The 26,898-nt window shown below is 35.1% G+C and overlaps 2 protein-coding genes across 2 annotated transcripts; one reads left to right on the forward strand and one right to left on the reverse strand.

Annotated features, from left to right (window-relative positions):
- Window positions 1-16: 16 nt before the first annotated feature.
- LOC148300738 (coiled-coil domain-containing protein 130 homolog) lies at window positions 17-4,436 on the reverse strand. The gene is made up of 3 exons (XM_088274360.1): window positions 3,944-4,436; window positions 2,818-3,078; window positions 17-1,894 (listed from the first exon to the last, which is right to left on the reverse strand). The coding sequence occupies exons 1-3, from the start codon at window positions 4,253-4,255 to the stop codon at window positions 1,367-1,369; spliced, it is 1,101 nt and encodes a 366-aa protein (XP_088130486.1). The 5' UTR covers window positions 4,256-4,436; the 3' UTR covers window positions 17-1,366.
- A 1,105-nt stretch (window positions 4,437-5,541) lies between these two features.
- adp (WD and tetratricopeptide repeats 1) lies at window positions 5,542-20,732 on the forward strand. Its single transcript, XM_088274366.1, has 11 exons — window positions 5,542-5,944; window positions 7,432-7,543; window positions 8,644-8,837; window positions 9,804-10,008; window positions 10,803-10,920; window positions 11,757-12,106; window positions 14,867-14,994; window positions 16,048-16,292; window positions 17,607-17,772; window positions 18,167-18,335; window positions 19,963-20,732. The coding sequence occupies exons 1-11, from the start codon at window positions 5,748-5,750 to the stop codon at window positions 20,173-20,175; spliced, it is 2,097 nt and encodes a 698-aa protein (XP_088130492.1). The 5' UTR covers window positions 5,542-5,747; the 3' UTR covers window positions 20,176-20,732.
- The last annotated feature ends 6,166 nt before the right edge of the window (window positions 20,733-26,898 follow it).

A 26,898-nucleotide genomic window follows, 5' to 3' on the forward strand; every position in this document is an offset into this window, starting at 1 on the left:
AAAAAATCCACAAAAATACCCGTCTTTTATTTATTTATACCAGTAATAATTTTTTCTGTGACTATAAGAAAGAGAAGAAATTTGTCCGCCTTCGTGGTGTAGTGGTTAGAGTGTTAAGCTACCCTGCTGGAGGTCCCGGGTTCGATTTCCAAGGTGGGGGGGTGAAAATAAATATTAGTGATTTTACACTCCAATATTTATTTAATATTACCCTGAAGCGCAGGAGTGATCACCTTGCCTTCATCTAAGTAATGTACAAGATAACACTGCATCATATTGATGCACCATTGGGAGCAGATAAGGGTTAGAAGAAGAAATGCATTAAAACTTTGGAGTTGGACCATTTTAGCTTTTTTATCAATTCATTTTAGTATGTATCATTCTAATTTGCATCCCTTGTCCTCCTCCAAATTCAGGATGATGGTTTTTACCTATTTCCTGTCCTGACAAACGGTAAGACTTACATGAAAACTGAAAATAATGTCAAGGCTTGAGATTAAAAAAAAACTATTTGAATATTTATATCCAAAATTTCATAACAGACATGACAAGTATGGGTATAAAAAGTCAAAATTATCCATATATCCGATGTGCAGTTGCTTCTAAAAGTACAAAGGACATTTGTAGTTACGATGCACAGCCTACGGCTTAAATAGAGACCATGCAGCATAGATATCAACCTATTTATGTGGTGGTTTGCACATTCGGCTAGTGTGCTGAGCACTAGAGACATCTGTTGGTGAGATGAAAAGAAGCTTTTTATTGAGCAGAAACTCTTATATCAGTATGTAAGGTCCGCAAACTTTTTCTGCTCAAGGTACACCTGCCAAATCAAGAAATTTCAGAGGTACACCAAAGAAAAACAAAGTCTATTTAATATTAAAATTAATACAATGCAAAAACATATATAACATATTATGTTTAATTCAAAATGTAAGCCTGCTTAATTGGACTCAGCCATTTGTAGGTGTGTTGTCTTCACAAAACTAGACTTTTTTCTGCGGCACACCAACTAATCACCACCTTACACCGCTGTGCCGCGGCACACACTTTGCGTAACACTAGTCTAGATCTGCCAGCAGAAATTTGAAACTACCGAGTCTAGTTCTTGGAACATTTGAAGATACATCAAATAACTATTATTTATTTCATTAATTAAATCGGCAGTAACATAACAACAACTAAACCTTTACCTCTGTTATCAATGCTTCAATGTTTAAATAAAGAATAATAAGAAACAAAAACACAACTTTTAATTGTAAGTTTTCACAATTTTATGATGTTGAATACATCGAAACATGTGTCACATTAGTTTTATTAATATATAGCGGTATTTACAGAGTACAAGTAAAATAAAAGGCTTTTATTAACTTTCTGAACTGGAAGTTGAATCATAATCACAAACCAGAGACATCTTTGGTTTTTTATTACTGGTAGTTTCATCATTAATTTTTCTTTTGACACATTCAGACGATAATTCACTTTTATTAGAAATATCTTCAACTGTATTCAACTTATCCTTTTCTTTTTCAATTGTACTGGTTTCTGTCGACGAAGATGAAGGTCCCGTTTCGATCAGTGGATTACTTTTAGATTTTATAGATATACCTAATGAAGTTCTGCTGAGCGGTTTACTTTGGCTGAGGAGTTTTTCTGTTTTCAGCCCGCCGAAGGAAGTAATAAGTCCACTGGAGCTGGGTAGGGCGGGACTGTTGATGATACAACTTCTTGCTGCTAGCTGCTTCTCGCTGATATCGTAGGCAGGTTTGAGGGACAGCAATGCGGCCAAGTTGCGATCTTCTTGTGTTTCAGGAACAAGTACAATATCTAGCGACGACTTTTCTAACAGCGATAAGTCTTGTTGCTTGGATAAACGAAGTTCTTTGCTTTTATTCTGTAAAAGAAAAATGAAGGAAATATTAACACACTTTGGACAGGAAAGGTATTTCTACCCGTTCGGTCGATTGGTGCTTAAGGACGGAATGGGTATTTTTACCTTCTGCGCCTGCCTCATTTAAATGTCAGAAAAGAAGGAATGACACATTTAATGTTTTAATATGAATATTATGTACCAAACTCTTTGTTAGGTCTCAAATAAATGTACATACTTATCAAATCCCATCGCCAGCAGTCTGCAGGCGACGTAAAAGGCGACGGTAAAAAATACCCGCCTGAAATGAGTTACAATATTGTTTTGCTGATTAATTTTGCTGATAATTTGTGGCATATTTTATAAACTTTTGAAATAAATAAAATGCAAACTTTTTTATTACTTTTATTACGGTACTATTTTTTTCAACCAGTTTCTACAAATACCTTGTCTTCTTCAGGAATAGAAATAATGATAAAAAAATCCTCTAAATAGAAAAATAACACTAAGTACTTTTTTATTATTATACACTTGAATATACCACTTTAATGAGTTTTATTTATATATACGACTTTTAGAATTTTGATTTGTGCCAGAAGATGAAAACATCTGTAAGTTTTCAAAACTAGTCATATATTAATATATTATTAGATTAAAACCAATATTTTTACGTCGTTACTGACGAAACCCGGTCGCTGGTCAAATAAAAATAAAGTGGAAAAGCTAAAAGTATTGGTTTTAATCTAATAATATATTAAAATGCAATTCCATCAAGAAGTGTCAGTGGATAATATAAATCTATTAAAAAGTGCTAGTCATATATATAAATAAAACTCATTAAAGTGGTATATTTGAGTGTTTAATTACACTTGAGTAATTTTAAAAAAAAATCAACATGTCATGCCACAAAGTTAATGCCGAATCAATAGATAATACTAGGTACTTACTCTGAAATTCCTTCTTAAGACGCAATTAGCTTCATAGTTGTCTTTCCACAGTGTCTCGTTTCTATTGAACAATCTTCCTATTCTTGGTTTGGCATCGGCAGCGACTTTTAGATCCTCCGACTTGTGTTCCAATTTAAACATGGGGTCATCAAATAAACGTTTCTGTGTTTCCTTCGTGTCGGCCACAATCTGTCCATTCTCAGTGGGATCCCATCGGTTCTCTTGTCTTCTGGCTCCTGATACGATTACATAGTCTAAATTCTATAATTAAAATAAATAACAGATTATATTAATTGACTTCGTAACATAAAACAGCATAGTGTCATTTTTTTCACGACTATAGTTTTCTTAAACAAAACTTTGTCCGCCTCCGTAGTGTAATGGTCAGCACGCTCGGCTACCGTTCTGGAGGTCCCGGGTTCGATTCCCAGGGGGGGGTCAAATAAATGTAAGTGATTTTTTCACTCTTATATTTATTCAATATCACCCTGGAGCGGAGGGAACACCTTTCCTTCGTGTATTAACAATCAAGATAACACAGCGTTTGTATAATTCAGTGCCCTATGCACCATTGGGGTGTGGATAAGGGTTTGATTTTGATAGTTTTCTTAAACAAAACTTTGTACGCATTGTAAATTTGAATTTATAGGACTAAATATGTAATGAAACATTTCAAATAACAGATCTAGTCAACTGAAAATGACATGTATTAAAATTATTGTGCTACTTATCAAAAGAGTTTCACTCATTTTGGTTCGAGTCTTTGATAAATTAACCCAACTGATGCCGCTATTGATCAAAAGATGACAGGGTATACATGATTCAATTCTCAAATAAATTATAGTACAACTACTCAAATAAAGATGGCGGTAATAACATTATTATATTGTTTTCTCTACTGATTAAACGATGTCTCGCACGCATTTTGGTTTGATTCTTAGACAAGTAGAAGAAAACCTGACCAAACAGATTGCAGTTTTGTCAATTTTGTGCGTTACACCTATTTGTAATGTTTAAGTAAAAATACTGTTAAAATTTTGTTAAATAAACTCAATGGAATTTCTGAGAGGCAGGATTTCACTATTTCGCCATTAAATGCAAATAAAATTTGACTAAGGATACTTACTCCAGGATCAGTTTTAATTTCGAAGTGGTTGTTACATAGATGGCATTTCATTCTGAATTGATAAACAGGAGTGGTATAGTACATTCCTATTTTAGTTTTCTCCGCATTATACCGAACACCCATTCCGATGTGATTATTACAGCCATCACACCAGATGTTATATGGCATTTCAAATCGAATAATTAAGATCCCCATATGTAATTTTCTTGCTCGTTCACGTAATGCATGAGTGCCCATAAATTTATTGAGTCCTCCAACTCTGGGATCATAATCCGGAGGATAATATAAATTTTGACCTTTTCTTTCCCCCATTTTTGCAAGTTTTGATTCACCAAAATAAAAGCTTTATATCTTAGTAAAACGCGGTCAGTATAGTATTTAATGAAATTTTAACACTTTAAATACAAATATTATAAATATAAAAACATTTTTTTATTTTAATCAGTCAACCCGACGTTGACACATGAAAGCGCAGATAATATTTATGAAAGACATTCCATAGAGAAAATATTTGGTTATTTGATTTTTGGCGGGTGTGTTCCTTTCCTCAGAGCGATGATCCGGCTATCACACCAACCAGAGCATTCTAGATCAATATTATAAATAATAACCAAGTACCTATTTACTTATGCATTTATTTTGGAGCATAATACGTAATATAACTAAGCAACTAACTAACCATCACACCGCTTCTCCATAGAGATAGGCAGAAAAAAATAGAACGCTACACCACTCTGTCTATGCAAACATTCTTCGCCTCTTCCATATTCATACATCTCCTCATACACACCCACTGATTACTCCGACTCCTAACCTGGCCGCTTTCAAGTATTTGACATACCCGATCGTGCCAAGTTTTCCTCGATGTTCTTCTGTTCCTTTTTCCCAACATATTCGCCTCATAAATTTATTTTACCGTTCTTTCCTCACTCATACGTTCCACAAGTCCAAATCATCTCAACATACCTTTCTCATTTTTATTGAAAATGCTCATCTTCGCGTTGCATTTTATCCTTATTTTACCTTTCGAACATCTATAATACATCGTTTTACCGCATGTTCGTCTGAGGGGTCGCATTCCGACAGCATTTAGTATGCTTCCATTCTTCTTTTGCCAACTCCACGCTTCACTTCCATACATAAAAGATTGGAACCAGGACTCCGTTTTGTATTCCCTTCGAGGTAGTATTTTACGAAAATGGCTTTGTACAAGTTATCCAAATATTATTATTTTTTATTAAGCTTTATTAAGATAGGTTTTTCTTTGCATTAACTGATTTCGGTACACCATTCACTCTGTTTCTAGCGTTCATTCTTCTTTCTATATTTTAATCTATATTTCCATCCTTAGAAAAGATGTATATATTTTTTCAAATATATATTTGAGATATTAAAACAAATATTTTAAAACACTCTCTTATGTTTTTCATTTTTTAAATCCCAAATGCATGATACCCCATGCTAAAATTCCAAATTCGAATAACATACAAAATGTGTACGATTTATAAATGTTTCGTACATTCGAATTCTGATCGAAAAACGTCAGTGTGCTTGCTACCTAATATCATATAATAGACAATAAAGAAATCCAAATATCTATAATATGGAGGCTAGCTGTCAAAACTTTTGACAGCTTCGAAAAACTGTTCGATAACAATTGAATCCTTAAATTTTGTGTTTTTATCCATACTTATTGTTTTTATACTAGTTTTTCAATATATAAATCGCTACTTTCTGTTAATTTGAAACCCTCAAACTCCATGATCGTATTATATGTGCAGGACGCGAGTATTTAAAATAGAATATGGTGCTGAGATCGGAATGGGACGATGGCGCGGTTGCGATGACCTGCGCCCGAGAAAGAGGGGACGGTAATATTTGCAGGAAATATCAGCAGGAACTCCAAGTTACTACCGGCCTCGTCAACCGTTTGGGCCTGGAGAAGGAGCTGACCGGCCATTTCGGTTGCGTCAACTGCCTGGAGTGGAACTGCGATGGATCGTATGTTAAACTTTATATTTATACGTAATAAACAGTGGTGGGATTCAGCTGGTTCGCACCGGTTCGCTAGAACCGGTGCCTAAAATTTTTATAGTTCGCCGAACCGATCCTTAACCCTTTGTTGTCATACAATATTCCGATTGAGATCATGTATCAGAGCACGCTCGGTTTACTTGGTCCGCCACATTGTAAAAAATATTTGAACCTCACGAAGAGGTTAACATATTGGAAAGATGAAAAAAAAGTGGAAAAATTCAGTTAAGTTATTGCACAGTAAAAAGAACATTGTGAAAGAGATACGCTTCAGCATTTGGAGCATTCTCAGTAGTTATGTGAATGTTCTGTTTATGTGCTGAATAAAAAGCAAATAAATTAGTAAAAACTATTTTTTTATAGGAGGGGGGGGGGGGGTAGGGCTAGTACCTAAGGATGAACCGGTTCTTGAAAATGTTGAATTCTATCACTGGTAATAAATGTATATTATCACATTTCCTATATTGTGGGTGTACTGACAAAAAATGTTAACTCGAAAAGTTTATATGAAAGTTTTAATTTCAAGATGCATATTACTGTATAAAGTTTTCAACATTCTATAAAGTGGCAAAATACACTGAGTAGTTTAAAATATGATATTACTGTGGTTTTAAAAGTAAATTCAACTTTGAGTTTAATAGCGGTTATTTTATTCAGGCTAAAAGCTTGAAATAACAAGGATTATTAACCTTTTACACTCGAACGGCGACAATATGTCGGCATGGTGAATTCCCCAGTAAATCGGTTGACGACTATATGTTGCCACTATGTACCGTTATGTTGTAAAAAGTCTCAAGTGCAAAGGGTTAAAACAGGAATTTTAGAGTTAACGCTTTTTGCCAGTATACCCACAATATATTCCCGTTTACAATTACAATATAGTAATCTAGCACATAATCGCTAGCTTTTTACTTTTTTACTTTTTCATCTTCTTTGTTCATGTTTTTAAGTTTTTAATTTTATCAAAAAAAAACTTGTTTACTGAGAGTCAAGTATTTTTTTGTATTTTATATTAAGTTTTTTGTATTTTGTATTAACTAATTCTACTTAGAAACCTATACCCTTATACCCTGTACTATGACTATTTATTTTGTATACCCACACACAGGCCATGCCTTTGTGGGATATTTTTTTGTATTCATTTTTATTAATATTTTTTGTATTTGAATTTATGCCATGTAATGCAAAAGAATTTAAAAAAGAAAAAAAAAAATTCAGTATAAATATTTTTTTATTGTGATTGAATATATACAATTCGTCGGCAGCTCTCATCTAAACATCGGGACGCGGACCTGACTTGGGAGGATGCAAGGGAGCTGGCAGCCGACAAAAGAGCCTGGAGACAGTTTGTGGACTCCATATGCTCCACATAGGGAGCAGATATGGTTAAAGAAGAAGAAAGATAGCTAATAATACAGATTTAGCTGAGCTATGCTTTTTTCTTTTGTTTCTAGGGTTTTAGCATCGGCCTCTGATGACCTTCGTGTTATACTATGGGATCCGTATCGACACAAAACACTTCGAACAATATCTACGGGACATAATGGGAACATATTCTCTGTTAAGGTACAGTTTTATAGTTCTATTTTAAAACCATGTTATTTTAAAACCACATACCATGTTATTTTTTGACATCTCATCAAAGATGAAGAAGAATATGGAAGTCTGGGCATTTACGGGGCTGACGACCGTAAGAGATAATCCAGATTTTGTGAACAAGTATTTGGACACACTCAAAATGTTATATCATGTTGTTGTATGTACCTCAAATGTAGGATTTTCAGTCAGTCTTTTGTGCAGACATTTGTTTTCGTGAAGTGCTAATTCTTTTTGTATTTGATAGAAGTACCTTGTACTTTATTACCTGTTTTATTTCCTTTCTCGTTAGCAAAAATGCTTTCTAGTTAAAGTATTCGGGTCATCTTCCTTTTTAAATGAACCGTTTAAGCACACGTTCTTGGATCGTTATTGTCTATTGCATATTTATTTATTTTTTAACCCTTATCCGCACCCAAATGGTGCATAGGGCACTGCGTCATATAAACACAGTGTTATCTTGATCGTTTACACATGAAGGAAAGGTGATCAGCCCTCCTCTTCAGGCACCAGACCAGGGTAATATTGAATAATTATTACAGTGAAAAAATCGCTTATATTTATTTGACCCCTCCCGGGAATTGAACCTGGGACCTCCAGAACGGTAGCCGAGCGTGCTGACCATTACACTAGGGAGGCGGGCGAATTGCATATTGTTGTTATATTTTTAATGCAATCATTTATCCCCGAAAAGGGTTTTGGATGAGATTATGGTCGTAACATACCCTTTAGGGATTCACTTAACACAAAGCACTTTTAACGTCCATTGCCACATGTTCATTTGGCACAGATTCTTAGAAATGTACTACGCCGACAAGGACTCGCATTGCTATACAAATGACGCAATGATATTATTGATGCACTTTTATTAGTTAATAGCTAACCTTGATAAAATTATAACTTTTAACTATTTAAAGTTAACACCAATCACAATATTTAAATTTGTGCAAAAAATTTTAGACTTGAGATTTAAATGAGTCCGGCTAAAGTGAAATAAATGATAGAGCTCAGCTGCCGCTTCGGGCGCTCGAGAAACCACACTATCTGTATACATATATGTATATTTCCAGTTCTTATCTCCGTACATGTTGGCGACATGCGCCGCGGATTCCACCGTGATGATTCGAGATATCGTGGGGGGCTCCTCGCCGGACGGGGACACGGTGTCGGTGTGCACGTGCCACTGCAGCCGGGTCAAGAGACTCGCCACCGCACCCGACAGCCCGAGCCTCGTGTGGTCTGCGGGAGAAGACGGCTTCATTCTGTAAGTTTGGATTTTTCAATTTGATAGTAAGCTAGAGTAAAACATAGACTATTTTTTTTTAATGGTAAATTTATCAAAGAATTGTGCAATTTTTTATAGAGTGGCATAAATGACTTAAATTTAAGAATAAGTGCAGGGAAATTACATAGTGTAGGAGTTACACTTGGATGGCTTGACTCTGGCCAATGTCTATACTTGACGGATTCTTCAGTTCTTTTTGGGCGTGGTAATGAGGATAGCCTGGAATGACTGGTTGTGATTGGTAGCCTGGAGGGGAAGAGAGGGAAAGGAAGATCACCACACGATGGACCAATCAAGTTAAGACAGCAGCAGGCACCTCGGTGGTTGGAGCGCCACGTGCAGCGCAGTCAAGGGATAACTGGAGAAGAGTCATTGCTTCGACAAGACGGAGAAGAAAGCAGTGAAATAATTACATACAAAATTTATTTACTACAGATGTCTCACAGGGATGAAGCAATTTATGGTAATGGAATAAATAATCTAAGATAAGAGAAATATGCTTTGCTGGAAGACAGTGGATGGGGACGGCGCAGGCGCAGGCGCAGGATCGGGAGGAGTGGAGGCGGAAGGGCGAGGCCTTTGTCCAGCAGTGGACCTCAACGGGCTGATATGATGAAGAGAAATATGCGAGATCAAAGATGATATTGTACCCCACCTAACGATAAGATCGTTAGGTGCGGAAAAGCAAAGAAAAAGACAATGGTATGCGCGTATGTGAGGAGAATGGAACCAACCAGACTTTCCCACATTGCATTACACGGCCAACCTCAAGGTAGACGACTCCCGGCCTGGCCACCAAAGAGATCGATTGACAGCTTAGAATTGACATCGCTGAGGCAAATCCTTCTTAAAAATAGACCAAAATTATTGCGGTTTAGGCTTCTACCAGTTACATAAAAAAATCATTACTTTCTTCTTCCTTTATGATTTATTTCTGCATTTCAGTCAACATGATCTGCGTGCGCCGCACGTTTGCAATTCCGACTCTTCGAATGTGTTGATCAATCTCCCAAACCACTTGGGACGCTTTGCGGAAGCCAAGTGTCTGGCCATCAACCCTCGACGCCCCGAGCAGCTGGCGGTGGGAGCTAACGACTTCTATGTCCGACTGTATGACAGGAGAATGATCAAACTTTCTAAACTACAATATGTGAGTTCATTTTTGTTGTTAATTTTGTGTATTATGTTCTAAATGAGTCTTGATCAAAACAATCTCGGAAATAGTAAATAACTTTTTAATTTGTCCAAATGTATTATATTTTAGTAATTATTTGTCCGCCTCCATAGTGTAATGGTCAGCATGCTTGGCTACCATGCTGGAGGTCCCGGGTTCGATTCCCAAGAGGGTAAAAATAAATGTTAGTTATTTTTTAATCTAATATTTATTTTTATCACCCTGGACTGGTACCTGAAGCGCAAGGCTGATCACCTTTCCTTCATGTATTTACTTACTTATAACCCTTATCCGCACCCAATGGTGCATAGGGCACAGCATCGAATTGACGCAGTGTCATCTTGATTGTTACTTACATGAAGGCAAGGTGATCACTCTTGCACTTCAGGAACCAGTCTAGAGTAATATTAAATAAATAATATTTATTTTCACCCCCCCCTGGGAATTGAACCCGGGACCTCCAGCACGGTAGCTAAACACGCTGACCATTACACCACGGAGGCGGACCATGTATTTAACAATCAAGATAACACTGCTTCTATACGACGCAGTGCTCTATGCACTATTGGGTGCGGATAAGGGTTAGAAGAAGAAGAATTATTTGTTTGCCTCTGTAATGTCATTACATGCCACATGTGCCACCCTCGGCTACCATACTGGAGGTCCCTGGTTAGATTCCCAGGGGTGGGGTATGGGATGAGTGATCTGCTTCACCGTGTATGTATATAAATTAATTTTATCAGTAAATATGTTATTATTTACTATTCTAGACATCTACTGATCATCCACGGAGGGATGAAGGGAGACTGACTGTTAGAATAAACAGAGCGGGTCTAGGTGATCCAGATAATAATATTCCCCGAAACTGTGTCCAGTACTTTGCTCCAGGTATTTTTATACATTTATATTAATAATAATAATAATAATAAAACCCTTATCCGCACCCCAATGGTGCATAGGGCACTGCTTCATATGAACACAGTGTTATCTTGATCGTTTACACACGAAGGAAAGGTGATCAGCCCTCCGCTTCAGGTACCAGTCCAGGGTAATATTGAATAAATATTACAGTGAAAAAATCACTTATATTTATTTGACCCCCCTGGGAATCGAACCCGGGACCTCCAGAACGGTAGCCGAGCTTGCTGACCATTACACTACAGAGGCGGACAAAATTTACATTTATATTACCATCGACTATTGTACTATAAGGTAATGTCGCCAAATATCTCTCTCTGTCTTCATTCCACACCTTAATTTAAATCAATAATGATTTACTTATAGTAAAAAAATAAAAATGAAGAATCTATTTATCATAGTATTTTACATATAATATTTACCTTGGAGTAGTATTAGGAGTAGTATTGTCCACCTCCATAGTCTAATGGCCAGCACGATCGGCTACCATACTGAAGGTCCCGGGTTCAATTCCCAGGGGGGGGGTGGTAAAATAAATATAAGTGATTTTTTCACTTTAATATTTATTCAATATTACCCTGGCCAGTCCAGGGTAATATTGAATAAATCATAATCATAATATTTCTTCAATATTACCCTGGACTGGTACCTGAAGCTGAGGGCTGATCACCTTTCCTTCATGTGTTTACGATCAAGATAACACTGCGTTTATATGATTCAGTGCCATATGCACCATCGGGTGCACATAAGGGCTTAAAAACAAGAAAAAAAAGTTAATACTACATGATATAATATTTAATTTACAGGATATTTATCTTCCCTCCGCCAAAATGAAACCTCGATACAGAAAAAGGCGACGACATATTTAACTTTCAGCGCGGATGGAAACGAATTGCTGGTAAACTTGGGATCGGACCAAGTGTACTTGTTTGACATAAACTCCCACAGGCTGCCGGTTTTGCTGGAAAGCTTTGTGATTCAGCACAATCACCACAACAAGAAGATTAACTCCAACGGTACTAACGGATTCAGCGCTCCGGAAAATATGGACGTAATGCCTCCCCCGGAAGAGTCTAGCTCCAATGGCGGAAGCAGTTCAGAGGATCAGCCCAAGGAATATGTTTTACCAAAGAAAGTCAAAGACCTCAAGGAGCGGGTATGATGTCCTTTCTGTTTACATAATAAATATATATTTTTCTTGTTAAATATGAATGTACATATGAATACATATCGCTCACTCCTTTCAAGAACGTCATAAATAAAAAAAACTTGATTTTTCAGGAGTTTGTTTTTAAAGTTTAAAAATATAATACAATGTATTAAAAATAAATATCAAGCCACTTATTGAACTTTTTACTGTGCAACAGATCTTTTTAGGTAAAACCTGAAGGTTTTTTTTCCAATTGAAAAATATTTAGTGTATTTAAAAAAATTATACCTTTTCTTCAAAATGCAAAAACAACACTTTCTGCCCTGTAGCGGGTAAATATTAAGTTAAAAATATGCCTCTTTTGCTGGGATATAGTACATTTTCTGGGCATTCCGAAAACATGCACAACTGAAAATTGTCGATTTTTGATTTATGATGTTCTTGAAAGGAGTGAGCGATATATCCATTAATTTCTAAATTCATATCCATTACCTATTATTTTTTTGCAGAAAAAAGCCACCTTATGTGTCTTGTCAGTGGGGTTCTTTTTACACAAGTTTAAAAAAAAAAAAATTATGTATACATATCTTTTTTAAATATTACGTACACACAAAAGAGAAAGAAAAATATTTAAAATAAAACTATTTTACAATTACATTAAAATGTATTTGTATATATGTACAGTATCTACTCAATGAATTAGGGCCACCCATTATTTTTTTGAATACTCTGAAATCTTTTGGATTATTATATTTATTTTGCATAAATACTTTAAGTTTTCTATTGACATCTAATATCATGTATATTACCTTCAATAATATGTAAAATATACCTGGATTATTTAAGCCTTTACAAAATTTCAAACCCTTTTTCTGAGAAAGGTCCCTAATTGGCACAGGTAGACAGATAGTTGAAAGTTCAAAAAATAGTCCTATCTCATTTATTAGTGAAGTTTCTTGAGTTCTGGTTGTTGTTTTGTTCAGAGAGGTTATATAGTTATCGTGTCTTGTGAAAAAAACTTAATTTTTAATTTTAGTTCATAAAGTATAAAAAAAAATTGTAAACAAAAGTGTTTTTTTTTTGAAAAGGACAAAATGGGAAAAAGTAAAGACATTTCTGACGAAAAAAGTCTAGTGTTATAGTGCTACTGAAATTAAAAATACTATCTAATAGAGAAATTTCAAAAAAAGAAAACGTTTCTCGTCAAACAGTGGACGGAATTTCAAAATCAATAAAAAATCAGTCACCCGCCACCAGCAATCGGCGAAAGAACTGTCGTAGGATTAGAAAAACAACACCGAGGACTGATCGAAAAATCGTTCAAAGTGCCTTAGAAAACCGTAGTGCATCAGCAAAAACATTAAAAATAAAATTGGAAGAAGAGGGTATAAATATATCGGTATCAACACTGAGGCGACGTCTTTACGAAGTAAATCTGAAATGCAGGCGCCCTGAAAAAGTACCAAAATTGACACAACGAATGAAAGCGGATCGATTAAAATGGGCCAGGCTACATCGAAATTACTCGGTAGATGATTGGAAAAAGGTATTTATTAAAATTGAATTTTCAACATATCATTTTAGTAAATAAACTTATATATTTGAATTAAACTTAAATTTTCATTATTTTTCAGGTCATCTTTAGTGATGAGTGCCGGTTAGAAGCCGTGACAGAGAGCCGTCGATTCGTCAGGAGAACACCAATGGAACGTTACAATGAGGCCTGTGTGGTAAAAGTTATCAAACACCCCCCTGCAACAATGATATGGTCATGTATTATTAACAATTTACCTGGGCCGTTGTTTTTCGTGGAAGGAACAATGAACCAAAATTCCTATAAGCAGGTCCTCGAACGAATTTTATTGCCCTTCTACCATACACTCGACCCAACAGAAGGTCCATACACCTTCATGCAGGATGGGGCACCTTGCCACCGGGCTAAATCAATGATAAAATTTTTGTCTAACAAAAATCTGCCTTTGCTCCCCTGGCCTGGAAATTTTCCGGACCTTAATCCTATAGAAAACGTATGGAGCATGTTAAAAAATAAGGTATACTCATTTCCAAATCGGACAGTAGACTGTCTAAAAGAAAATATTCAAAAAATTTGGTCAGAAGACGAAGAAATAAAAAACATGATAAAACAGTGCATTTTAAGTATGCCAAAAAGAATTGAGGCAGTTATTTCTGCCAAAGGTGGAAATACTAAATACTAACTATATTTATATGAAAATATATGCATTATTTAAGCGTAATAAAGTGTTCATGTGTAAATAAAATTCAATGTTGTTTTATTCAAGGTTTTCTCTGAGTTATTCCTGTTTGAATTGAGAAATTGCGCGAAATTCTGCGTGGCCCTAATTCATTGAGTAGATACTGTATATGTGTGTGTGATTTTCCTTTTTTGAATTACCTAACGTCCAAGTGACTGAAATCTAGCTACAGCTTGTGCAACACCGCTTATCATGACCCTACTCAAGCTTCAACTATTTAAGTTTCATAGCCTATGCCTACTCGTGAGTGGATTTACTCTTTATGTTTAAAGTTACTATAATTTCATGTAATTCATGAGTGAAAATTCTAGGCAAAAACGCTCGATTGTGATTTTCCTTACATGTTCTATACATATAGGGGTTGTGTTTTATTTTTCATTTTCATAATAGCTAGGTAATTAGTAAATTGATCGTTTCCATTTCAAAAAGCGCAACCAATGAATGAAATTGGTAATCCGAATAGATTTAAAAAAGAAAAATTGTTTGATTTTAGGCAAATGAAGAAATACGTCAAAATAATTACACATTGGCGGTTCAACTTTACAATGAAGCCATTGCACTGTGTTCAGATTGTGCAGTTCTTTACTCCAACAGAGCCGCTGCACTTATGAGACGGAAATGGTAAGGTGTATCACGATACTAATAGATTAACAATTTTTCGAGTGATTAGGTAAGATATTTATAAAGTATGTCTTATTTAAAATCAGAGTAAAACCGATAAAAATTAACAAAATTTTGTTAACAAATTGCTTTTTGTAAATTTTACATATCGGTGAACATTCACAATAACCACTTGTGGTTTTCGTGCGTTGCACGATGGCAGGATAAAAAATATGCAAATCACGAGTTCAGACAGTATAGAATCACACTCGCACAGAGGGGGTCTTTAGAAAATGAACTTCAGTTACTACCGCTGCCTGCAGTCAATATAACACCGCAATCTGCCCGGGTTTATATCCTAGGGCAGAGGTCGGCAACTTGTGGCTTGCGAGTCACATGTGGCTCTTTAAGCAATGTGTGGTGCTCTTTCTTTGTCAAATTCAAAATGACATTTTTTACAGACCTTTGAATTATTATTTTTATAAATTATTCTGTGCGTAAAAGAAATTAGAACTTTTAATTATGTAGTTTAGTTTTATTCTGTCTTCTTTACTTGATAAATTAAAAACTGATAGTAAAATACATAAATTATATACGTAACGATAAATGATAATCGTTGATAAACAGAAGACCTGTTGACTATCATCAGCAGATCTTCCGTTCCACTAGAAGAGGGTTCAGAATTTTGTGTCGTAGCTTGGTTTATGGTACCAATGTCCTTCACTATTTTTATCATATATGATACCACATCTCATGGGTTCAGATATGTCCTCACCCAGGCTCCTGCAACGTGCCTCTGGCTGTTGTCTTTCAATGCTGAAATGAGGGCAAAGCATCGACAGGTGAAGGACATGTCGAGGTGTCTCATCATGACACATGTTGTTCTCAGGGCTGGCGATGTGTATGCGGCCGGATGGCCGACTCTTGATCATTTTCAAGTATTATAAACACTTGATACCACCTCTAGTGAGAGTTCCTTATGAACCAACACGGATCCGATGTCAGATTGGTCTTCACCCAGGCTCATGTCCAAGACGTGTCGAGGTATCTCATCATCGCACGCACTGTTCCCAGGGCTGGCGACGTGTACGCGGCCATCCGCGACTGCTACTCGGCCATCAAGCTGGACCCACAGCACATGAAGTCGCACTTCCGGCTGGCCAAGGCGCTCATGGAGCTGGACAAGACGCGGGAGGCGCACGAGTGCCTGGTGTACTTCAAGGACAAGTTCCCCAAGCAGAACAACTCGCACGCCGTGTGGCTGCTGCAGAAGGACATCAACTTGGCCATGAACCGGCTGGAGAAGCTGACCCACGATGGTGATTATTTGCCCGGTTCCTTTTGGCTCTCGGACAGAGGCAGGCATTATGACTTACTGGTTTATGCTCGATAATCTAGTGTACTACTTATGTTACTAACTAGCACGTATTGCGGTGTCTGGCCTCAGTCCGGTTAAATGTAAACCCTTCCCTTACGATGCTAAAAACTTCCGTGTACTCCGGTGATATGTATTTTTTACACCATATGAATATGTGGTTTAAAAACGGGAAAAATATAAATATTTCTAAATGTTGCTTTTATTGACCATAATTGAAGTTGAAATGTAACAATTTTATAAAGTTAGCTGTGGTAATTATCAGAATACGAGAAAAAAGACAGGTTAAATAGTCGCAATAGCTAGCGTAGCGACACGACCGTTGCATACGACGGTCTGCGCACTGCTAAACTTGCAACGATATGTGCATATACACAAAGCAACAGCATGCGCTCAAACAATGAAAAACGTTTGTGTATTGGTGATTTTATTCCCGATTTTTTCACAAATTATTTATTCCGTCTCTGCAAATTAACTTTATATTATAATAGATTATATTAGGGAGGAATACAAAAATTCTGAGCCTGTATCTATTATATTTTATATTGATATTCTCATTTGAAAAGTCGATTTGTAGTAAATACATATCACTTGGAGGGGAAGGTTAAAGAAAGAAAACAGCATACGTAGGTTGCTACTTAAGTTTTGAGATAGACAAGTAAAAACAAATATTTATAATCAAGAATGGCCATATTGTTTTCAAAATATTCTCCTTGAAGATCAATAAACTTTTGCATGCATTTGAACCAATTTTCGAAGCACTTTTTCCAGTACAATTGAGGTACCTTCAAAGCATATGATTTGAACGTATTATGTATTAATAATCTGTGAGATAAAAAAATTATGATACTAATGATTTGTGAGATGGAAATATGATACAAATAATTTGTGAGATAAAAATATGACATTGATGATTTGTGAGATAAAAATATTATTAATGATTTGTGAGATTAAAAATATAATATTCATGATTTGTGAGATGAAAATGTAACATGAATGATTTATGAGCTAAAAATATGACATTAATGATTTGTGACATGAAAATATTATATTAATGATATGTGAGGTGAAAATGTGATATCAATGATTTGTGCGATAATAATACGACATCCATGATTTGTGAGATAAAAAATTAAAAATAAGGTTTTTTTCTTCTGAAATACGTACTTTATAAAGTATTTATCACAGAAATTAATTTTATCACAATTGAGAAAAATCGAGGTCTCTAATGTGATTAATATTTATTTTCATTATCCAGGAGAGTCGGATGAATCATCTTCGTATGCTACAATCAGCTTTTTGGAAAAGCAGTTGAGGGGATCCTGTATTGACTATCGTCACAGATTCTTGGGCCATTGCAATACGACTACAGATATCAAAGAAGCCAACTTCCTTGGTCAGGATGGAAAATTCATTGTTGCTGGGTATGTAAATATTTTTTTTTAATAATTTTATTTTATTAAAAAAAGAGAAGTATTTGTGTTTTTATTATTCACAAAAATTCTTCAATTTAATACTATTTCTGTGAGCCTTGTTCAAAATGACTAACTGTATTGATGTTTATTTTCTTGCCAAGCAAAAGTGACTTAAATGACCCTCCTGAACATTTTAAGTTTTGTTAGTTGATCACTTTCTCCTGTAAGACTACGATATTCTCTTTTTTATTTATTTATTTAAACTTCATGTACAGAAAATAAATAAGTACATTAGCGGGCTTATTATCTCCATTTTCACACCTCCATTTTCGGTACGAACCATCATTGTTGGAATCAACGATCTTTCCCTGTTTCTTATTTGGCTTTATATGTTCATTCACAGGTCAGATGATGGCTCCTTCTTTATTTGGTCCCGGAAAACGGGGAATATTGTCCGCTGCATGAGAGGGGACGAATCCATAGTGAACTGCATCCAAGTTCATCCTACGTTGTGTCTTATAGCCACTAGTGGTATTGAGTCTACTGTCAGGTTATGGAGCCCGAGACCAGAGGTAGGATTGTATTAACCTTTTAACCGCATTAACTTTGTTCCTGAGAGACGCCCGTGCGCGGCGGTATTTCGCCGTTTTTTAAAGGATTACTTTTATCATGTATTTAGTTAAGAAATGATTTATTTTCCTAAACAAAAACGTTCAATGTGATTCATTGTGCCTTTTTAGTACTCTATAATACACTTGTGTCACATTATTCTTGAAATATATCGTAATATAAACAAAAAAGATCGTAACATAAATAAATCAAAGCACGCATCGTGTGTCACTCTTACCTGCCTCACTGGCGATGTGTAGCGTCGAGAGTGAGACAGATATAGGGCATGATTATGGCGCGGACTAATTATCGACCTCAAGAAAAATCAGGGATCTGTTCTTTTATTTATCCTTGTGATGTTACAAATTATTTGTCAGATATTTCAACAGATGTCATAAGGCCAAGGATTGACATAATTGAATATTATTCAAAGTTCCACTCCATGAAAAAATCCCTCCAAGTTGTACTGAGGTTCGAAACTTGGAGCAAAGTAAAAGTACATACGCTTATATCAGCCGCGTATGGGGCATGTTTTGTGAAAACACATACGGTTATGCAAGCCGCGTGGATCCGGTTAATTGCTCTATTCTCCCTTTAGTTTTTCCCTCTACCCCCTTCCCTAAAATACTTTTTTCTTGTGCCTTCCTCATTATCATCAATTTGTAATTTATGTTTTTTTTTTAATGTTCAAGTACTATCTACCCTCTGATTGCAAACAGCTATACATAAATGGTGTTTCGTCTAATGGTACTGGAACACTTGTGATGAGGAAGACGGAAACGCGCAAATGAAAGTCAATTATTTATTCATCGAAAATTACAAAGTTATGAGGGCGAAAAGAACAAAGCGACACCAATACATATATCGAAAATTATAAAACACTTTTCAGGGCGAGAAGAACATAGTGACGCCAATTGAAAAAGAGCGAGCGCGACGTATACACGTTTGAATTTTATTTTTATCTGAGCACACAAAAATTTGTCTTCCACCCCTTATATACGATTTTAAAGGAGTTACACATGGTGGGGACAATATTATAAACAAAATAAAAGTCGAAGAACTGCGTCTCTTTGTTCTTCTCGCATACATTTATGAATACAATTTTAAAACACAAATTCTTATAAAAAATACACAGATTTGGAATGAACATCGTAGTCAAACTGGAAAAAGTGACCAACTAACAAAACGTAAAATCTTCAGGAGGGCCATTTAAGTCACTTTGTTTGGCAATAAAATAAACATCAATGCAGTTAGTCCTTTTTTACCAAGTCAATATATTATACTTCCAAGTTTAAAATCCTTTGGGATGTTTTTCAGGGCAATATTAAGCTAGTAAGATGTCAAATAGTCAATAATCACGTTTTTGAAAAAAAAAAGCACTTGGTCACTTTCTCCTGTATGACTACGATATGGTATCAAACGTTTTGACCAATATCACTAGTCTGTTTTTGGTTGGTCGGAAGATATTGCTTTTTAGCAATAAGCCTGCCAATACACTTATTTTCTTTTGTTGTGCATGAAGTTTGAATAAATAAATAAATAAACTGCAGAGAGCAGACTGAAATTATGCCGCTCTCTTTCCCCCGACAGAATGGCGAGGTGGACCCCCGCGAGGTGACGGACGTGCCGCAGGTGGCGCAGGCCAACCAGCAGCGCATGCGCGCCGACCCCTTCGAGGCCATGCTCTTCAACATCACCTACCAGCGCGAGGGCCGCGGCGCGCGCGAGGGCGGCCCGGGCGCGCGCGCCGGCTCGGAGAGCCCGCCGGGCCACGAGGGCGCCGTCACCTGCCGCGCCAGCTAGTCACTGCGCGCCGCCGCTTGCCATCTCCATCCGGACAGGGCCGTGCGTGACCTGCTTCTGTCCAGAGCGGCGTATCCACCGTGATTGTGAACTAGTAGCTCACCGCGATCGCTTTGAAAGTGAACACCAAACGGGACTCTCCATTAACATATTTCGGACGGGTGTTGTTTACGCCTGCGGTCTGCTGGCGACGGGATTTGATAATACGGTAGTCTTGATTATCCGACCTGAACCGGCCGCGACAAGGTAGGATAAGCGAAAAGATTGGATAGTACGGAAAATGATAAAAACATCATTGAAAATGTGTTAATTTTATTTGCACATGGAAAACTTTTTAAATATGTACAAGTAACATATTTGAATGTAACGAACTAAAACATCAAAATGCACTTACGGACAAATGCACTTGAGGACTGAGGACTGTCGCCTGGTGCGCGAATATAATGCGTGCAGTCTGGTAAAGGAAAGAGGCATTGCCCCGGTAGGTTGGATTACTCGGAAGGTCGGATAACCGAGACTACTGTAATATACATATAGTTAAGACCTTAACAAAGAAATTGGTATATTCAAATAAAAATATTACATATCGCTCATTCCTATCAACAATGTCGTATATCAAACATTGTCAATTTTCAGTTGTGTTTGTTTTCGGAATGCCCAGAAAATGTACTATATCCCAGCAAAAGCGGCATATTTTTAACTTAATATTTACCCGCTAGAGGGCAGAAAGTGTTGTTTTGCATTTTGAAGAAAAGGTATCGTTTAATTATTTTTTTAAAAATACAAAATATTTTTCAAATGGAGAAAAAACAATAAGGTTTTACCTAAAAATATCTGTTGCACAGTAAAATGTTCAATAAGTGTGTTAATATTTATTTTTAATACATTTTATTATATTTTTAAACATTAAAAACGATCTCCTGAAAAATCAAGTTTTTTGATTTATGACATTGTTGAAAGGAGTGAGCGATATGAAAATTCCTTCTTTTGTGACTTTGAAATGAGGCCAGCGCAGAAGGTAAAAATACTCTTCCCGTCCTTAAGCATTAATCGACCGAACGGGTAGAAACATCTTTCCTGTCGGAAGTGTGTTGACCGAGGAATATTTGTAATTGCAATTTTGAAATAATAACAATGAATTGAGTATTCAAATCTTTGTATACGCAAGCGATGGTTTTAACCTGTGCAGAGTTATTACACAGAGGCTAAGAAATTTTATGAGAAGGAAATATGAAACTTCACAGACATTATGATCTGTCATAAGGTCTGTAAAGCAGAAGGCATCCGGTTTAAGTAATACTAAACTCGTATGCCAATGGGTGCTTGGATAATAAATATTAACAAGTTCCAAAAATCAAGCCGTGGGGATGGTCAATCGTGGTTGAAATAATGAAAAACGCAGTGTATAAAGCGATCACTTTATAAAATGTGACTTTCACTTTATTTATTTCTTTCACTTTATTGCTTTCACATTATTTCACAAGCCAGGTGATTACAGATCATATGCCCTGCAAATGCTCTCGACTTGCATATTCATGAAAATTGCTTGTATTTTGTTGAGAGTTGTTTTGTATTTGAAATACCATCATGTTAAATATCAAATTCATTCGTAACCAAGTATAGGATTTAGAGATAATTATGGAATTTGAGAAATAGTTTGCCAGATGGGTAGTCTTGTAAATTGGAATAAACTCATGTTGATACGTTTACGCTATACGGGCAAGCAACTTTTAGCACCCTGTTAACAGCGATCCATTTCGTTCCAACAGCGACACATTGCGAACAACAGTGATGCATGCTTTGGATCGCGCATTTTCGTAGTTATGGCAGCACAATGTCTCCGCTACTAGTTCACAAACATAATGGATATCCGCGTAAAGGTCTAAATGGGCTAATAAGAGTGGAAGATGCTCTCAAATGTGAATAATTTAAGTAATTTGTTGAATAAATTACCGAGAACCATTAAAATTTTAGCAAAATAATGATAAAAAGTTAAATTGTTGCGTATATTATCTGATTGTTAAATAAAATACTTATCTTTTAAACAATCGCCTTATATTGTTCGCCTCCATAGTGTAGTGGTTAGCACATTTAGCTAAAGTCCCGGTATTGATTCCAAGGTGATCTAAAATAAAATATAAGTGTTTTATTTTCAATATTAATATTATTTATCATATCGGACACTAGATTATTCACCAAGGTACCGAAAATCTTACCTATATGCGGAAGGATCTAAGACCATTGCGTAAATACAAGTTTCTAGAATTAATGCAATATGGATGTTCAATAATGGGCAGGTTATGACCCCTCTGGGAATTGATTCCAGGACATCCGGAATGGTACCCAAACGCGGTAACCACTTACACTATAGAAGCAGACAAGTTTTTACATACAATAATAAGTATTTTTGTGTGGTAAGGCATTTATTTGATTGTATAACAGAATCGGCCCAACAGTTTGACAAGAAGAGACGTACTGTTGAATAGGTCTAGAAGCAGTATGATCGCAGCTTTCATACGTATTCGATAGTAATATATCTTTGAGTATTTTTTTTATTGCCTTATTGAACAAATATGTTTGGCAATTGATTAAACAGATCAGTAATTTATTGAAAAATGTGAGTTTCCGCTACTGTTATTAACCGCAGTCAAGAAATTAGACCTTAAATGTATACAGCTCGATGCAGGCATAACACGGAATTGTGCGATTTGAAAAAATGTCATGAGTGTAAAAATGCGAGTATTCCATGCCACATGAGGTGGAAATATGGATATGACACGATTGTCATGTGTTTTTAAAATCTAAGCTCGACCGAGGAGTAGCTCATGCCATGCTTTTAATGCACGATTGTTGCCGTGTGTAAATACACACGGCAACAATAAAAATTGCAAAATGGCCCGATATTACGCCCTGTTCAAATCAAATCTAACCAAGGAACCTACTCATCACATGCTACATACACTTCATATAACATATTACATAATTGTAAACAACTGTTACATCTTGTTGACAAGTTGAAAATTAGATTAGATAAGTAAATGGAATTGAATCATAAAAACTGGTTGATTCAATTGATCAATATAAATATCACATCTCGATGCATGCAAATTTCCCATATGTTTGCTGGGATCCTGATACAGTGAGACTCCACTTGACACATTGTTTGCGGGAAACGCCTAAAAGCATCTTTTACATACTGTTGGTAGGGAGCGGAAGAAGACGCTTATAGGTGTTCTATTTGCTTAATTCTGGTAGAGTGTGAGATATGCTAAAACATTGCACAGATCAGAATTGGGTTTGCGGTTACTTGTGATTAATATACAGAGGGTCGGGCAGCAGACTGTTTGAGTATAATTAGGACCAGGGTTGAGGAAAAAACTCCCGGACAACAATATGTTAACACGGATAATAGTTCCATGTGAAGCGAGTTCATCTTAACATATAAATACTATCAAGACACATACTGTAATGATATCAAACGCACTGCAAGACTGCATGGCAAAGCTACAAATTGTGTGCTATTTTTTAGAATACCCCCATTAGATTTTGAGTAATTGTAATACTTTACATAACAGTTAGGAGGTATCAGTGGAGTCTTGTACTGTATAAGGAAAGGGCCCTCAAATAATATATTTTGAATAACTTTGCGCGAAATGTTTTAAAAATATAGTGATTTATAGCAAAGTTGTTTTTAAAGTTATAAAATGGAAATATTTATTTCATTTTGTGTATTTTCTTTAGTTTTCCCAATTTAGGATAAGAGTCCAATTAGGATCGTTAAACTTTGAAAAAATTGTATAATATATTTCTTAAATTTGTGATTTTTACATATTTTTTGGTGTATTTTTCTTAAAAACATATTTTAAGTGTTTGATGTGAAAATTATAAAGAGATATCTCCATTTTCTAATGATTTTTTATGCATAACTTTCACATTGTACTTGAATTAAATGTCATTGTTTAATCTCTTGGGGAGTGAATTTTTGCGGACAAAACTGCAACTCACAATCAAGGTTTTGTACGTTTTCCCCCTCACAATAAAACATATAACTAAAAATGAATTAATATTGTGAATAATAATGTACTAATGATCAATTCATCCTGTCAAACATGCCAAAAGTGTTATCAGGTTTTAGTGAGCTTCAACCATCAGTGTTGCCGAAACAAATAAAGGATTTATAAAAATTTTAATTGTGAGGTTGGTACTACAAATAAGTATACAGAAAAAACTCCAAGAATCTGTGCAATAAAGTCCATAGATGTCACTACAAATCCTAATGTGTCAGGAATTGAATAACGGAAAACTCTAATTTTGTTTGGATAATAAGGTTTGTTTATTCTCTGAGTGATTAACATTTAAAAAAAAAAAACTTTTTATAACAAAATTCTATTCTGGTTATATTTCTGTTGGTGGCAGAATTTAAAATACCCGTTTAATTTATTTAAAATAGTAATATTTCTTTGTATTTCATACATATTTATATTTATCATAATATCGTAAAATACCTACATCGGTTTTATTATTGATGTATTTCAATGGAGTTATTCTGGAAATTTAACTTAAATTAATAAACATTTCATTTAGACCTTCTAATGTTTTGATGTTGAATTGAATTTTGTAACATTCTCATCATTTAAAAGTAGAAAAATGACACCAATCAGACAATATTGGTTATGATGAGAGCCAGTCAAAGCAATATGATTAAATTAAGTATAAGTGTATATAAAAACATTTGCCTCCTTAGTATAATGGCTAGCGCATTCGGCTACTGTACGTAGAGATCCCGGATTTGATTCCCATGGGGGGAAATATTATTATTAAGTAATTTTTCTCTCTGATACTCTGGACATCTACCTGCAGCGCCGGTCTGATCCCCTCGACTTTGTGTAATTATCGATTATCAACAAGTTTCATTAAGATTGCATCACGGAAATGCATCACCATCGTGTGTGGACAAGAAAATATGAAAAAAATTAAATATATAAAACTGCATTTTACTAATTACTTTATAAAAGTGATAAAAAAGATTCTTCTGGTATTCATAATTAATATTATATATAATCCTTGCATGGACTCTTTAAAATATTTAAGCGTTTATTGCTTGATTTCTTTCAATGAAAAACTCATTTAGCCGACTTTTATTTATTTTTTGTGCATTATTTATCGTTTGTATTTTTACACTCACAAAGCCTCTCTTTTAGAGGATTTTTTTGCAAATAGGATAGTGAGGATGGATATGAAAAGTACATCACAGACCAATTATTTAAAATGAATCTTTATTGAATTATTTTGCAAGGAGTTAAACCTGCGACGCTAGTTTCGCAACTGCTGCGTATGCAAACCGCGGCGGCTTCCATAGTTTTAAGAATTATACACGTACAATATAACTTATGAAACTAATTTTTATCATCACAAATGCATTAATTTTATTTATTTGAATACCATTTTATCAAGAAAATACATGTGTAACTTGTATATGTACGCAATGCCGTACAATAAGGGGTTTAGTATAATATATTGTTTATAATACTGGTCCTTAAAAGTTTATTTTTCTAGCAGTAGCAACGGTGAGTGGCGAACATCCTATTTATGAATGAATTACGTGATTTGTTCAATCAATTAGCATAATTTTTTGTTGAGCAGGCTTGACAACTGCCAACTAAACTGTTGTTAATTAAACAAGCAAAGTCGTATGGCCAAACCAGTCTATTAGCAGTATAGTTGGAGTGGTCAATGGAATTTTGTATTATGGCTTTTGATATTTTTTTTATTGTCCATTTGTTTCACCAAATGTATCCTAGTATGTAGTATTTGGAATAAATCACTTAATGTATGGAAAAAATATGTAATTCATTGAAAAAAATTATCTAGTTCATTGCATTAATTACACAATTTCTTGAATAAACTGTGTTACTCATTAAATAAATAGCATAAGTTATGATAAACCTTATAACTTATTGAATAAATCACGTAATTTATTGAATAAACCGTGTAACTCATTAAATGAAACACATTATTCATTAAATAAATCATTTCATTTATTGAATAAACCATATAACTCAGTAAACAAATCATATAATTTATTGAATAAATCATGTAATTCTTTGAATAAAACACATAATTTATGGAACTTATTTAATATGCAGATTGATTCGTCACTCGCCATTGCCACCTCAATCTCTTTATTCCCTATTTTATTATTTTTATGTATACATTTTGTTTACTTGGGCGTTTGCCTCTACATTAGTATTACACGGTTATATTTTTTTGTATTAACACTGCAAATTGTAATATGACTTTAAATCATCACATCGTTGCGTATCATTGAGTGAATAGGTTCCCAATAATGTTTATATGGTATTTAACCCTCTCTCTCTGCACATTTATAGAACAGCCGTGCGACAGGTGATAATATAGTAATATAATATAATATAATTGAGATGTAATAATGAAAAATGTTATTTTGCCTCAAAATGAAAGTGCGTATTATTCCGTACGAAGAATATTTGTCACTTTAGTTAGTATGATACATAAATAAATAATCATAGTTTAATTGGTGTTTTTGTGGAAGCGATATTTGATTTTTTTAAATTTAATCGAGTTAGCTGTACCACATGTGTAATATATATTGTAACACTATACATAACAAGTTGATAAATTGTTTTTCATCGGTGTGAAGCTTAGATTATAGTTTTTAATTACGATGCATTGTAGTACATAGTT

The sequence above is a fragment of the Brachycentrus maculatus genome, unplaced genomic scaffold (assembly GCF_059751285.1).
Source record: "Brachycentrus maculatus isolate JH-2025_06_01 unplaced genomic scaffold, ASM5975128v1 h1tg000660l, whole genome shotgun sequence".
Lineage (NCBI taxonomy): Eukaryota > Metazoa > Arthropoda > Insecta > Trichoptera > Brachycentridae > Brachycentrus > Brachycentrus maculatus.

What these genes read in the sequence shown, in the direction of transcription:
- LOC148300738 (XM_088274360.1), bottom strand. Translation starts at nt 4,255, where the DNA reads ATGGGGGAAAGAAAAGGTCAAAATTTATATTATCCTCCGGATTATGAT. An exon ending in AAATTAAAACTGATCCTGGA is followed by an intron (nt 3,079 to 3,943) that starts GTAAGTATCCTT and finishes TTTTAATTATAG; the next exon opens with AATTTAGACTATGTAATCGT. An exon ending in TCTTAAGAAGGAATTTCAGA is followed by an intron (nt 1,895 to 2,817) that starts GTAAGTACCTAG and finishes TTTCTTTTACAG; the next exon opens with AATAAAAGCAAAGAACTTCG.
- adp (XM_088274366.1), top strand. Translation starts at nt 5,748, where the DNA reads ATGGTGCTGAGATCGGAATGGGACGATGGCGCGGTTGCGATGACCTGC. An exon ending in GGAACATATTCTCTGTTAAG is followed by an intron (nt 7,544 to 8,643) that starts GTACAGTTTTAT and finishes GTATATTTCCAG; the next exon opens with TTCTTATCTCCGTACATGTT. An exon ending in TCAAAGACCTCAAGGAGCGG is followed by an intron (nt 12,107 to 14,866) that starts GTATGATGTCCT and finishes GTTTGATTTTAG; the next exon opens with GCAAATGAAGAAATACGTCA.